We start from the raw sequence: 14,901 nt of genomic DNA on the forward strand, positions 1-14,901 counted from the left end.
ATCACATGGCGGCAACTCGTGGCATGGTTGTTGGTGCCAGAAGGGCTGGTCTGAGTATTTCAGAAACTGCTGATCTACTGGGATTTTCACGCACAACCATCTCTAGGGTTTACAGAGAATGGTCCGGAAAAAAAAACCCATCCAGTGAGCGGCAGTTCTGTGGGCGGAAATGCCTTGTTGATGCCAGAGGTCAGAGGAGAATGGGCAGACTGGTTCCAGCTGATAGAAAGGCAACAGTGACTCAAATAGCCAACCGTTACAACCAAGGTAGGCCGAAGAGCATCTCTGAACGCACAGTACGGCCAACTTTGAGGCAGATGGGCTACAGCAGCAGAAGACCACACATTCCTAGCATGGTGTACCTAATAAAGTGGCCGGTGAGTGTATATTGCAGTTTTTTCTTTTTTACACCACACCGTGTGTTTAGAATCGCATAAACATGTTTTATAACTCATGGCAATGAGTTATAAAACATATAGGGGGACGTTTATTAAGGGCTTTGTACCTATTTTTAAGTTTTAGTTATGAACCAGGTAAATATTTTTATTGATGCACTTTTTTTTTTTTAATCTGCCTGTTTTAAGTATTTACCCAAAAATTCGCATAATCCCAATTTATCATTTCAGACTTTATAAAAAGTCGCACAAACTGGCCTAGGCCTACGCCTGGTCAGTACTGGGGGAATTTGTTTGAGACTTTTTACTTAGTAAATGTATCTATGGCAGAGACACATTTTAATAAATCGATCACAAGATATTGGAACAAAACATTCACCAATCCTCAGTAGAAGAGTCACACATATTGGACTCCTTAGTAAATGCCCCCCATAGTTATTACCATGTGGCGCAAATCACTACAGCCACAGATGACCTGCCAGTCACTGACATCTGATCAGTTGCCAGATGACTTCCCATCAGTTTTAACAGAACGATATTGCTGCCATCCAACCATTGCCATCTGTAGTCAGTTGTGAGCAGCAGCACCCCCTCCAGTAAGCAGAGAGGCTGTACTACTATTCATGCTGCACCACTGACCTCCTGCTTCCAGGACCAGAACTCACAGCAGAGTCCTTGAATACCTCCCACTGCTTATGTGGACATTGTTCAGGATGGGGGCAACTTTGGTATTCCAGATTATTCCTTGCACCGTAGTTATTATGCCGTTTTCCAGGAAATAGCCGGAACTATCCTCGGATGAAGCACCAAATCCTCCAGTGTGACAGATCTGTATTCAGGATCAGTTATTACCATATAAATCCTCAGATCATTGTATAATTCATAATAAAGACAGAGGAGGTTGTCCAACTTTTATTTTGTTGAGAACTATATTCCCATCATTCTCTCAACCATTCACTCAAATTTGGGAGGTTCTGGGAGGCTCCACACGTAACAGACACATTGGGGAGTACACACCTAGTGCATAATCTTGGATCAGCAGCAATGTCACCCACATTTGCCCCTTAAGGAAAAACAGGGGGTCGGTAATTATTTACGCAGAGCCGATCGAACGCACCCAGGACAGGAGGCCACAACCTGTAAACCGCACCGCAGCCTCAGCCCGGGAATCAGCACAGCAGCTTGTGAAACTGCACAACTCAAATTTGGTCCCAAAATAGAATAAGAAACATTACAAATGTCTCAAAATAAAATTACAGACACACGAGTCACTAACGGACTTATAAAAGAGGGCGGAGCCTGGGAAGTGGCTCCATGCAGCATGGCGGACGCAGGAAGGAGGACCTGCTGGCAGATAATTACATCACCGTGATTGGAGGTACAGGGGGCAAGGCTGGGCCCCTGATTGGAGTAGAACGCACCCAATTTGCCCTGAAGTCGCAGCTCATAAGTTAAAAGTTCAGTAAAAAAAATATTATAATATATTAAAAAAAAAAATAATAAAATGGCCATCAACATAAATGAGTCCAAACATCATCCGCTCAGTCTCACATGGTGGACTCCTTGTCTGAGGGGCTGCTGCCGTCCACCACTACACACACGTCCTTCTTCAAGAGGGGGTCACCCTCCGGCTGGTCCTCTGTCATCACTCGTACCGCTGTGAGGTTCACGTCCTCACCGCTGGGCTCTGCTGTCCGGTCACTGTACACCTGGAGCAGGCCAGCACCAAAGGCGTCTCCTTCTACGTTCAATATCGTGCAGGTGCGGTCACTGGAGGACAACAAGCACGGAGTCAATATAGAGGTAGAAGAACAAAGGAGAGCAACAACCTGCCACATTACCTCTATAAAGCACTGATCTATAATACCCCAGAGCTGCGCTCACTATTCTGCACATGTTTTTCCAAAAGGAAATTGTAGAGAGCCTGGTGACTAGAGGCCATTACACAGGCTGCTGGACCTGGAGGAGCACCAAGGTTTTCTGGCCTCTCCATGTCACTCAGCTGTAGTGATGAGCGAATAGCTATTCGATCGAATATTACACTATTCGAATGATAACGCAGTAAAAATTTGATTCGAGGGCAGGCACTAGGAATAGGCAGGACTAACTGATTGGCTGGCTAAACCATGTCACCTCCTGAATATAAGAAGTCATTTCAGATTCGTGTCACTTGCTGGTTGGAGCGAAAGAGGGACAGGCTGTATACCAGGGAGAGAAAGCTTTTACGTGAAGTTAGGTAGGGAGGGACCCCTTAAAGCCCTTGCTAGGGCTAAAAGTATAACAAATATTATATTTAGAAGCTGTTGTGAGACAGGCAGTGTGTTCAGACATATACTGATAGTGTATACGGCTGTATACTGTGTGTGTGCGATAATAGCCGTTATCTTGCTACTATGGACTTGTAGTTATCGTTAATTTCGTTATTACGTATTTTACACTTCATCTGACCTGATATGTACACAAATGCGTACTGCTAGACCGAAACGTACGCTTCTACTTTACGTTCATAGTTTGTTCGTGAATCTTCGGCATACACTTGGGTAAATTGGGATGTTGGCTTCTTACTAGTGTTAGATGCAGCCAGGCATTCATGCTTCCCCTGCCGTTTTATATGCATCCAGAGGTGTTGGCATCATTTCCTGAGGTGCATTGTGCACTTGATGACCTCCTAGTGGTCGAATATTGATTTCCAGGTCCCGCTTATTTTTGTCCCATAGACTACAATGGGTTTCTATATTCATTCGAATATTGGGAGCTATTCAATTCAAATTATCGAATATTTCACTATTCGCTCATCTCTTCTCAGCTATAACATATGAGACTACTGCCCAGACATCTACAACAGCTATACCAGGGATGGGGAACCTTCAGCCCTCCAGGTAAGCTTTGGCTGTCCAGGCATGATGGGAATATTGGAACAGCTGGAGCAGGTGGCAGCAAAGAGAACTGTGTCAGACAGGAAAGAATACACCACTTCCTGCAGGACATACAGCAGCTGATAATTATAGGAAGACGAGATCTTTAAATAGAAGTTGATTACAAATCTATAGAACTTTCTGAAAACAGTAGATTTGAAAGATTGTCACCGGTGTACCCCTTTAATGTGAATGGCAAGCTTCACACTGACAGCTTCCACCCGTAGGTACTTAGAGAGCTTAGATCAAGTATCGGCAGCCTGACTTTATCCACCCTTCTCTCATACTGGGCAGGGTGTACGCTGCGGGTGCCATTGACTAGACAGACTGCTCTGTTAGTTTCAGGGGTGTGAGTAATTCGGCAAATATTTCTACATTTGTTCTGTTTTCTGGTTGTGTCTGGAGGAGGGGTAATCCCAGCAATGCGGGTTATTTTCAGCCTCTGGGGTGTCAGGTTTCAGCAGCTGCTCCCCACACCGGCCTCCATCCCTGATAGCATCACGTCACATCAGAACGTGACGTTCTCATAATTGCTGCAGTATGGTGGCTGCTTGGGGCCAATACTTACACCAACCAGTCCACAGCCAGGATGAGAGAGATGTCATTGGTAGGAAGGCCGACCGCCTCGAGGATGATGGCCAGTGTCAGCACGCCGCCCGCCGGGATACCTGCAGCCCCCACACTGGATGCTGTGGCTGTGACCCTGAGAAGGAAGAGAAGTCAGAGGGCGAAACACATCCCCAATACAGATAGAAGCTTTTCCAGGCTCCACACTCACAGGATGGTAATGATCGCAATGAAGTCCAAATCATGGTTGTTGAGCTGCGCGATGAAGACTGCGGCAACACACTGGAATAACGCAGCTCCGTCCATGTTTACTGTGGCACCAATGGGGAGGATGAATCGGCTGATCTGTTTGGAAACACCGTTTTTTTCTTCAACACATTTCATCATCAGTGGGAGGGTGGCTGAGCTGGAGGAAGAACGGACACATTAATCCTACAGCACCACGGGACACAGCAACAACGTAACTTCACAACACAGCGAGTGGAAACTGCGACTAACACAGTCTATTACCTCTAATTTGATTCATGTCCTGTATTATACTCTAGAGCTGCATTCACTATTCTGCTTATGGGGTCACTGTGTATATACATTACATTACTAATCCTGAGTTCCATCCTGTATTGTACTCCAGAGCTGCACTCACTATTCTGCTAGTGTTTGTATTCTAGACCTACCTAGATGATGTGCCAAATGCTGTGGCCAGGGCGCTGACGATACCCCACAGGAATCGGTAGGGGTTCTTCCGGGTGAAGGCGAAGTAGATGAGTGGCAGCACGATAAGGCCGTGGATGGCGTGCCCCACCAGGCAGCAGCAGATGTACTTCCCCAGGCTGGTGAAGAGCAGCACCACATCCTCCATCTCCACGATCTTCCCGGCCACCAGGAACATGATACCGAGCGGTGCGTACCTGAGGGGCAGAGGGACTGTTAGGGGATGGCGGTCATCCAGCATCCCCAGAGCAGCGGTCATGACTGCGGCACCTACCACATGATCCAGGTCACCAGCACCATGGTGGCTTCATTGAAGGAGTTGAAGAACTTGATTAGAATCTCTCCCTCCTCCCCCAACTTCCGCAGAGCCACCCCGAAAACAATGGCAAAGACCACCAGGCCCAGGATGTTCATGCCCTCCACCTCCTGACCATAGGGCACCTAGAAGATGACAAAGTTGTGAGAAGCGGCAGGCAGAGAGAGGGGGGAGACGCAGGTGGCGATTGTCGTGACCTCTCACCTTAATCAATGTCTTGTTCACGTGCAAGATGTCGGATACATTTACTTCACTGCCGGAAGCATTGACGACCTCCTCCTTATAGAACGTGGAGTACTGCAAGAGAGACGCATGGATGAGAACGCTGACCGCTAGCACCGTGGGCGAACTGCTCCACCCACCGCCGCCATATTACATCTCTGGATTACAGAGGACAAGATACTTACCGACTGGAAGGCGGCCGACACCAAGTTCGATGGGAAGATGTTTCTGTAGAGAGAAAACGAATGTCAGACGTGATGGACGCCAGCGCAGTGAGACATAACGGCGCCATATCTGCTGATCCCAACCATCTATACACAACAGTCCTCCGCTACTGTGCGCCTCATGCCGCCCCCAGTCACTGGAGACATCTTATTCCCCGGCTGCCATTGTGGCACCAACTACATAACATTGCTGACCACGACGCTAAGTGCCCAGTGTATGACGTCACATGATGCTACACTCAAATATCACTGCTACAACTGTGTCCACATCAGATTTTCCTCCACGTAAGGGAAGGGCGGACGATGCATTCCTGGTCGCTCTTGTACACGTCAATATTGTTCCGGCTCTCACACACGCACACAGTGCCAGGAAGGGAAACTATGACGTCTGGAGGGGAGGAGGGGCCAGGACTCTCCCCGTGTACATAGCAACGGAGAGTGACACGAGGGAAACAATGGGCTGAGGGGAGGGACGGATGTCACAGAGCCACACCCCCTCCCCACGCGTCTCACTTGTCAGCAATCAGTAGTCAACATTGCATCAGCCAGAGCCGAGACCTGCTGCTACGGGAACCAGAGGAAGCGGGAAACAAGACAAGATAAATCTGGGCCAATCAAACCAGGAGGAGCATGGTGCGGGCAAATCCAGGGGGGGGCACATAAACCAAGAGGAGCATGGTGCGGGCAAATCCAGGGGGGGCACATAAACCAAGAGGAGCATGGTGCGGGCAAATCTAGGGGGGCACATAAACCAAGAGGAGCATGGTGCGGGCAAATCTAGGGGGGCACATAAACCAAGAGGAGCATGGTGCGGGCAAATCCAGGGGGGGGGCACATAAACCAAGAGGAGCATGGTGCGGGCAAATCTAGGGGGGCACATAAACCAAGAGGAGCATGGTGCGGGCAAATCCAGCGGGGCACATAAACCAAGAGGAGCATGGTGCGGGCTAATCCAGGGGGGCACATAAACCAAGAGGAGCATGGTGCGGGCAAATCTAGGGGGGCACATAAACCAAGAGGAGCATGGTGCGGGCTAATCCAGGGGGGCACATAAACCAAGAGGAGCATGGTGCGGGCAAATCCAGGGGTAGCGGGAAAAGACACAACAAACCGGGGGGGGGGATACAAAGGAGGGTTATACGGAGCAGGAATATCTCCTGGGGGAGCCAAATGAACCAAGAGGTGCACCGATACAGGCAAATCCAAGTCTCCCCTATATACACAGCACTGGATACAATGTAACAGCCTCCATCCTCTGCTGTGCAGGCAGATCCTCCTGGTTCAGGGTTACTCACCCTCTGCCCTATACACCTGATTTCTCTGTATCCACTGAGGTCCTACATGTCTCCCCTGATGCTGTGGCCCCTGTTCTCTCCTACCTGTGTCCCCAGACTCACTTGACGAGGTCCAGGAAGGAGTCGACCACCTCCTTGCTCTGCACGCCCCCCCCTCCTACCTGTGGCCCCTCACACCCCCTCCTCCTCTCCTACCTGTGGCCCCTCCGACCCTCCTACCTGTGGCCCCTCACACCCCCTCCTCCTCTCCTAACTGTGGCCCCTCACACCCCCTCCTCCTGGCCCCTCACACCCCCTCCTCCTACCTGTGGCCCCTCACACCCCCTCCTCCTACCTGTGGCCCCTCACACCCCCTCCTCCTACCTGTGGCCCCTCACACCCCCTCCTCCTACCTGTGGCCCCTCACACCCCCTCCTCCTCTCCTACCTGTGTCCCCTCACACCCCCTCTCCTACCTGTGGCCCCTCACACCCCCTCCTCCTACCTGTGGCCCCTCACACCCCCTCCTCCTCTCCTACCTGTGGCCCCTCACACCCCCTCCTCCTACCTGTGGCCCCTCACACCCCCTCCTCCTACCTGTGGCCCCTCACACCCCCTCCTCCTCTACCTGTGGCCCCTCACACCCCCTCCTCCTCTACCTGTGGCCCCTCACACCCCCTCCTCCTCTACCTGTGGCCCCTCACACCCCCTCCTCCTCTACCTGTGGCCCCTCACACCCCCTCCTCCTCTACCTGTGGCCCCTCACACCCCCTCCTCCTCTACCTGTGGCCCCTCACACCCCCTCTCCTACCTGTGGCCCCTCACACCCCCTCCTCCTCTACCTGTGGCCCCTCACACCCCCTCCTCCTACCTGTGGCCCCTCACACCCCCTCCTCCTCCTCTCCTACCTGTGGCCCTTCCTCCTCTCCTACCTGTGTCCCCTTCCCCCCTCCTACCTGTGGCCCCTCACTCCTCCTCCTCTCCTACCTGTGGCCCCTCACACCCCTCCTACCTGTGGCCCCTTCCCCCCTCCTACCTGTGGCCCCTTCCCCCCTCCTACCTGTGGCCCCTCACTCCTCCTCCTCTCCTACCTGTGGCCCCTCACTCCTCCTCCTCTCCTACCTGTGGCCCCTCACACCCCCTCCTCCTCTCCTACCTGTGGCCCCTCACACCCCCTCCTCCTCCTCTACCTGTGGCCCCTCACACCCCCTCCTCCTACCCGTGGCCCCTCACACCCCCTCCTCCTCTCCTACCTGTGGCCCCTCACACCTCCTCTCCTACCTGTGGCCCCTCACACCCCCTCTCCTACCTGTGGCCCCTCACTCCTCCTCCTCTCCTACCTGTGGCCCCTCACACCCCCTCCTCCTCTCCTACCTGTGGCCCCTCACTCCTCCTCCTCTCCTACCTGTGGCCCCTCACACCCCCTCCTCCTACCCGTGGCCCCTCACACCCCCTCCTCCTCTCCTACCTGTGGCCCCTCACACCTCCTCTCCTACCTGTGGCCCCTCACACCCCCTCTCCTACCTGTGGCCCCTCACACCCCCTCCTCCTCTCCTACCTGTGGCCCCTCACACCCCCTCTCCTACCTGTGGCCCCTCACACCCCCCTCCTCCTACCTGTGGCCCCTCACACCCCCTCCTCCTACCTGTGGCCCCTCACACCCCCTCCTCCTACCTGTGGCCCCTCACACCCCCTCCTCCTACCTGTGGCCCCTCCTCCCCTCCTACCTGTGGCCCCTCCTACCTGTGGCCCCTCACACCCCTCCTCCCCGTGTCCCCGGACTCACCTGACGAGGTCCAGGAAGGAGTCGACCACCTCCTTGCTCTGCACGCCGTCCCCCTGCCCGCTCTGGGCCTGAGCTCCGTCCCCGGGGCGGATGAGCAGCGCCAGGCAGACCCCGAGGCCGGAGGCGAGCAGTGTGGTGACCAGGAAGAAGAGCATGGCCCAGCCGCCGAGCTTGCCCAGTGCGGAGGGCTGCAGGGAGGCGGCGCCGGACACCAGGCTGCACACCACCAGCGGGAGGATGATCATCTTCAGCAGCCGCAGCAGCAGCTCCCCGGGGAACGAGAAGCGGTAGATCTGCGCGGCGTCCAGCTGCAGCGGCCGCACCGCCATCCCGAGCGCCGCGCCCAGCAGCACCCCGGCCACCGTCAGCAGCACCAGCGCGTTACCGCTCAGGAAGCGGCGGGTGCGGGCGCAGCACGAGGCGGACGGCTGCGGGGGCCGGTGCAGGCCGGGGGGCACCGGGGGCTCGGCGGCGTCTCCGTTACATTCCTTCATGGTGCCGGTACACGTGTCTGTCAGCAGGATATCCGCACGTGACCTCGCGCGCACGCCGCCGCTTCTCCTATGCGCTACCGGCTGATGAACCGCTTCCTTATATTACAGGGGGCGGGGCATGTCACTGGGAACACGTGGACATACGAAGGGGGTGTGTGCCGGCAGATTAGCATAACCACGCCCACATCCCCAAGAAAAGAAGGCTGGATTGTAGCGGCCACCAAGATGCTGACGTCACGTGTTACAGGATCACTCCGTCTTCTACTCCCCATTGACGTTCATGAACTGCTGGGACTTGTGGTTCCTCCACAGTTGGGATGTTACAGGCTTACACAACAGAAATGTTATAGCACAGAGTGGGTTCAGGGCTCATTTGCATAGCTCCACCCACACCCCTTGGAGGTGATAGGTAATGACCCCCACATCCAAGTACACTATTGATTGGGTACACAGCTCATCTGCATAGCTCCGCCCACAGCTCCCGTTACCTTTGGATTGGTGTGGGAATCAGGAGTTATTTTTAGCCGCCTGTTTCCCGGTGCGATTATTTATAGCGCAGGTGGCCGGCGATCAATCAATAATGGAGACCTTGTACCGAATGCAATAAAGAACAAATAGACAGAGATGGCGGAGGACACGGACCCCGGAGGATGGCGGCACTGATGGGGGATTCGTTTCTGATCGACGTAAATACAGAATGAGAATGTGAAAGTCCTAACATTGTGCAGAGACAGCAGTGTGCCCAAATAATACTGCCATATAGTGCGTACATAATACCACCACACAGTGTGCAAAGACTACCATTATACAGAACCCAAATAATACTGCCATATAGTGCGTACATAATACCATTATACAGAACCCAAATAATACTGCCATATAGTGCGTACATAATACCATTATACAGAACCCAAATAATACTGCCATATAGTGCGTACATAATACCATTATACAGAACCCAAATAATACTGCCATATAGTGCGTACATAATACCATTATACAGAACCCAAATAATACTGCCATATAGTGCGTAAATAATACCATCACACAGTGTGCAAAGACTACTATTATACAGAACCCAAATAATACTGCCATATAGTGCGTACATAATACCATTATACAGAACCCAAATAATACTGCCATATAGTGCGTAAATAATACCACCACACAGTGTGCAAAGACTACCATTATACAGAACCCAAATAATACTGCCATATAGTGCGTACATAATACCATTATACAGATCCCAAATAATACTGCCATATAGTGCGTACATAATACCATTATACAGAACCCAAATAATACTGCCATATAGTGCGTAAATAATACCACTACACAGTGTGCAAAGACTACCATTATACAGAACCCAAATAATACTGCCATATGGTGCGTACATAATACCACCACACTGTGCAAAGAGTACCATTATACAGAACCCAAATAATACTGCCATATAGTGCGTACATAATACCATTATACAGAACCCAAATAATACTGCCATATAGTGCGTAAATAATACCACCACACAGTGTGCAAAGACTACCATTATACGGAACCCAAATAATACTGCCATATAATTCCCAAAGTATACTACCATAAAGTGCCCAGATAATACCGCAACTCTGTGCAAAGAATACCATTATACAGCGCCCAAATAATACTGCCGTATAGTGCTTAAGTAATATGACCATAAGGTGCCTAAATAATACTGTCATAAAGCGCTCTTATAATACTACTATAGAGTGCTCAAGTAAAACTGACATACAGTGCCCAATAAAACCACAATTCAGTGCTATACTATATATAGTGCTTAAATAATACTGCCATATAGTGCCCAGAGATACCACCCTACACTACTTACATGATACTGCTAAAAAATGACTGCCATCCAGTGTCCAAAAAATACTGCTATATAGTGTTCAAATAATACTTTTATAATGTGGAGAATATTACTGCCATAAAGTGTGGAAATAGTACTGCCATGCAGTGCTCAAATAATACTGCTATGCAGTGCTAAAAAATAAGACTGCCATGTAGTGCAGTAAAATCTAGTCATACAGCTCTCAAATAATAAAGTGATATACTGTCCATAGAATAATGCCATGCAGGGCTTACATAATATTGTCATACACTGCTCAAACTGTATACAGTGCTTAAATAGTACTGCCATACAACACTTGCCGTTTACTGATCTCACACACTTCTAGGTGTACTGTTCCTTTAAGAGTTGTTTATGATGCTGGGGCAGCAGAGGTACAGAGTGCTCTGTGCTGTCTGGAGTCACATGGTGTGCTGCGGTATTATGGCTGCTCCGGACCCCCCTTCCCCCCGGGCTCATCTCCCAGACACCCGGTCGCTCCTTATAGAGCTGAGATCTGTAGCCTCCGGGGAGAAGTTCAGGGAGTCTCCCATAATAACCCAAGCAACTTTTATGAGGTGCCGCTCCCCGCCCGCTCCTGCAGAGGCGAACAGAGTGCGCCAGTCAGCGGGCACAGACACGGACTCCCTGGGTATAATATAGCACTGTCTGGTGGTGCCAGTCAGCGGGCACAGACACGGACTCCCTGGGTGTAATACAGCACTGTCTGGTGGTGCCAGTCAGCGGGCACAGACACGGACTCCCTGGGTGTAATATAGCACTGTCTGGTGGTGCCAGTCAGCGGGCACAGACACGGACTCCCTGGGTGTAATATAGCACTGTCTGGTGGTGTACCGGCCTGAGCACATGGTGTGGACACCCGGATGGGGTCACCAGCCTGTAACGCCCGCTCAGATTGGCTGGATTGTGCCCACGACTCACCAGATGCCATTCCTGCCCGTACAATATCCGTTCTCATGTCAGGAATGACGAGTAGGCGGGAGGCCGGGGGGGAACCGGTGTCCTCAAGATTATAATCACTGGGAAAACGTCTCCACTCAGAGCGAGGAAACATAATATCCTCCAGACTCCGAAACTCCGGAGCAACCGGGAACAGAACACCGCACCCTGCGCCACCTCCTGCCAAGTGCACCATAATAATCCCTTGTGTAATCTGCCCCAAGGGCCTGGCACTGCCCCTTCTACTGGGAAGTGTACTGTGTATACAGAGTACCCTGTATCCTCCACATGTGCACTCTCTTACCTCGCACCCCCAGATTGTGCACTCTTACCTCGCACCTACCCCACCTCTATCCTCCACATGTGCACTCTCTTACCTCGCACCCCCAGATTGTGCACTCTTACCTCGCACCTACCCCACCTCTATCCTCCACATGTGCACTCTCTTACCTCGCACCCCCCAGATTGTGCACTCTTACCTCGCACCTACCCCACCTCTATCCTCCACATGTGCACTCTCTTACCTCGCACCCCCCAGATTGTGCACTCTTACCTCGCACCTACCCCACCTCTATCCTCCACATGTGCACTCTCTTACCTCGCACCCCCCAGATTGTGCACTCTTACCTCGCATCTACCCCACCTCTATCCTCCACATGTGCACTCTCTTACCTCGCACCCCCCAGATTGTGCACTCTTACCTCGCACCTACCCCACCTCTATCCTCCACATGTGCACTCTCTTACCTCGCACCCCCCAGATTGTGCACTCTTACCTCGCATCTACCCCACCTCTATCCTCCACATGTGCACTCTCTTACCTCGCACCCCCCAGATTGTGCACTCTTACCTCGCACCTACCCCACCTCTATCCTCCACATGTGCACTCTCTTACCTCGCACCCCCCAGATTGTGCACTCTTACCTCGCATCTACCCCACCTCTATCCTCCACATGTGCACTCTCTTACCTCGCACCCCCCAGATTGTGCACTCTTACCTCGCACCTACCCCACCTCTATCCTCCACATGTGCACTCTCTTACCTCGCACCCCCCAGATTGTGCACTCTTACCTCGCACCTACCCCACCTCTATCCTCCACATGTGCACTCTCTTACCTCGCACCCCCCAGATTGTGCACTCTTACCTCGCATCTACCCCACCTCTATCCTCCACATGTGCACTCTCTTACCTCGCACCCCCCAGATTGTGCACTCTTACCTCGCACCTACCCCACCTCTATCCTCCACATGTGCACTCTCTTACCTCGCACCCCCCAGATTGTGCACTCTTACCTCGCATCTACCCCACCTCTATCCTCCACATGTGCACTCTCTTACCTCGCACCCCCCAGATTGTGCACTCTTACCTCGCACCTACCCCACCTCTATCCTCCACATGTGCACTCTCTTACCTCGCACCCCCCAGATTGTGCACTCTTACCTCGCATCTACCCCACCTCTATCCTCCACATGTGCACTCTCTTACCTCGCACCCCCCAGATTGTGCACTCTTACCTCGCACCTACCCCACCTCTATCCTCCACATGTGCACTCTCTTACCTCGCACCCCCCAGATTGTGCACTCTTACCTCGCACCTACCCCACCTCTATCCTCCACATGTGCACTCTCTTACCTCGCACCCTCCCAACATCTCCCCTCCAGATTGTGCACTGTCTTATCCCGCACCCTTCCCGCCTCTACCACCCATTGTGCACTCTCTTACCTCGCACCCTTATCATGTGTACCCTCCACACTGAGCACCCTCCTCACCTCTACAGTCGGCATTGTGCACCTTCCCACCCTGCACCCACTTTACCTTGCACTGTCCTCACCTCCTACCTCCTGATCCTGCACCTTCTTCACCAGTAGCCTTCTCTCTGTGTTCCCTCTCACCCAATCCTCACCTGCACCTTTCTTAGGGTACTATTCCACCAACAGATCTGACGACAGATTATCTGCCAAAGATTTGAAGCCAAACCCAGGAGTGGATTTAAAAAGAGGAGAAATCCAGTCTTCCCTCTATGACCTGTTCTCTGTTTATAGTCTGTTCCTGGGTTTGGCTTCAAATCTTTGGCAGATAATCTTTGGTCAGATCTGTTGGTGTAATAGTACCCTTACTGTGCACTTCTCTCCCACCTACCACTATGTCACCTGGCACCCTTTTCACCCCCCTCTTCTGGCACTCCTCATCCTACCCACTTTTCCCTCCTCACCATCTTGCTCTTCTCCCTGCACCCTCCTCACCACCTTGCTCTTCTCCCTGCATCCTCCTCACCATCTTGCTCTTCTCCCTGCACCCTTCTCACCATCTAGCTCTTCTCCCTGCACCCTCCTCACCATTTTGCTCTTCTCCCTGAACCCTCCTCACCATCTTGCTCTTCTCCCTGAACCCTCCTCACCATCTTGCTCTTCTCCCTGCACCCTCCTCACCATCTAGCTCTTCTCCCTGCACCCTCCTCACCATCTTGCTCTTCTCCCTGCACCCTCCTCACCATCTTGCTCTTCTCCCTGCACCCTCCTCACCCTCCTCTCCTGGCACTCACTCTCCTCACCCCCTGATCCTTATCGTGTCATGTGTCGCCCAATCTCCAATTTCCTGCATCTCGTCCTTGTTTAACCCCATAGGCTAAATGAGTGTTGTGTGTGATGTGCGGGGAGCTGATGATGGTGCTTTCCTGTGGTGCAGTAAGGTGGAGCGGGTGATTGGGGGTCATGTAGGGCGCAGACCCCAGTGATAATGCTGCTGTGAGGATAGGGTCACATAGAAGACCCCGCAGCCGCCGCCCTCTGCTCCGTGTACAGCCCAGGGCCCGATAACACTTTAGCAGCAGGTAAAGCTTAGATCACGTGTCACGTACATGTGCCCGCTCCAGGTGGGATGGAATGATGCCAGGCAGGTGCTGCTTCTGTGTGCCCTCCTCCTCAATGGCGCTGTGTCTAGTAATGTCGTAGTCCTAAGGCAGTGATGTCATAGTCTGGATGTGGTGATGTCATAGTCCTGAGGCGGTGATGTCATAGTCCTGGTGCGGTGATGTCATAGCCCTGCGGCAGTGATGTCATAGTCCGGATACAGTGATGTCATAGTCCTGAAGCAGTGATGTCAAAGTCCTGCGGCAGTGATGTCATAGTCCGGGTGCAGTGATGTCATAGTCTAGATGCGGTGATGTAATATTCCTGCG

At 52.2% G+C, this 14,901-nt stretch overlaps 1 protein-coding gene across 1 annotated transcript; it reads right to left on the reverse strand.

Moving 5' to 3' along the window:
* Window positions 1-1,294: 1,294 nt before the first annotated feature.
* Window positions 1,295-8,986, reverse strand: SLC1A5 (solute carrier family 1 member 5). The gene is made up of 8 exons (XM_069985603.1): window positions 8,410-8,986; window positions 5,312-5,354; window positions 5,109-5,201; window positions 4,863-5,029; window positions 4,552-4,785; window positions 4,089-4,283; window positions 3,879-4,013; window positions 1,295-2,165 (listed from the first exon to the last, which is right to left on the reverse strand). Exons 1-8 carry the CDS (start codon window positions 8,901-8,903, stop codon window positions 1,943-1,945), a joined length of 1,584 nt encoding a protein of 527 aa, XP_069841704.1. The 5' UTR covers window positions 8,904-8,986; the 3' UTR covers window positions 1,295-1,942.
* Window positions 8,987-14,901: the final 5,915 nt, after the last annotated feature.

Source organism: Dendropsophus ebraccatus, chromosome 10 (assembly GCF_027789765.1).
Source record: "Dendropsophus ebraccatus isolate aDenEbr1 chromosome 10, aDenEbr1.pat, whole genome shotgun sequence".
Taxonomy (NCBI): Eukaryota; Metazoa; Chordata; class Amphibia; order Anura; family Hylidae; genus Dendropsophus; species Dendropsophus ebraccatus.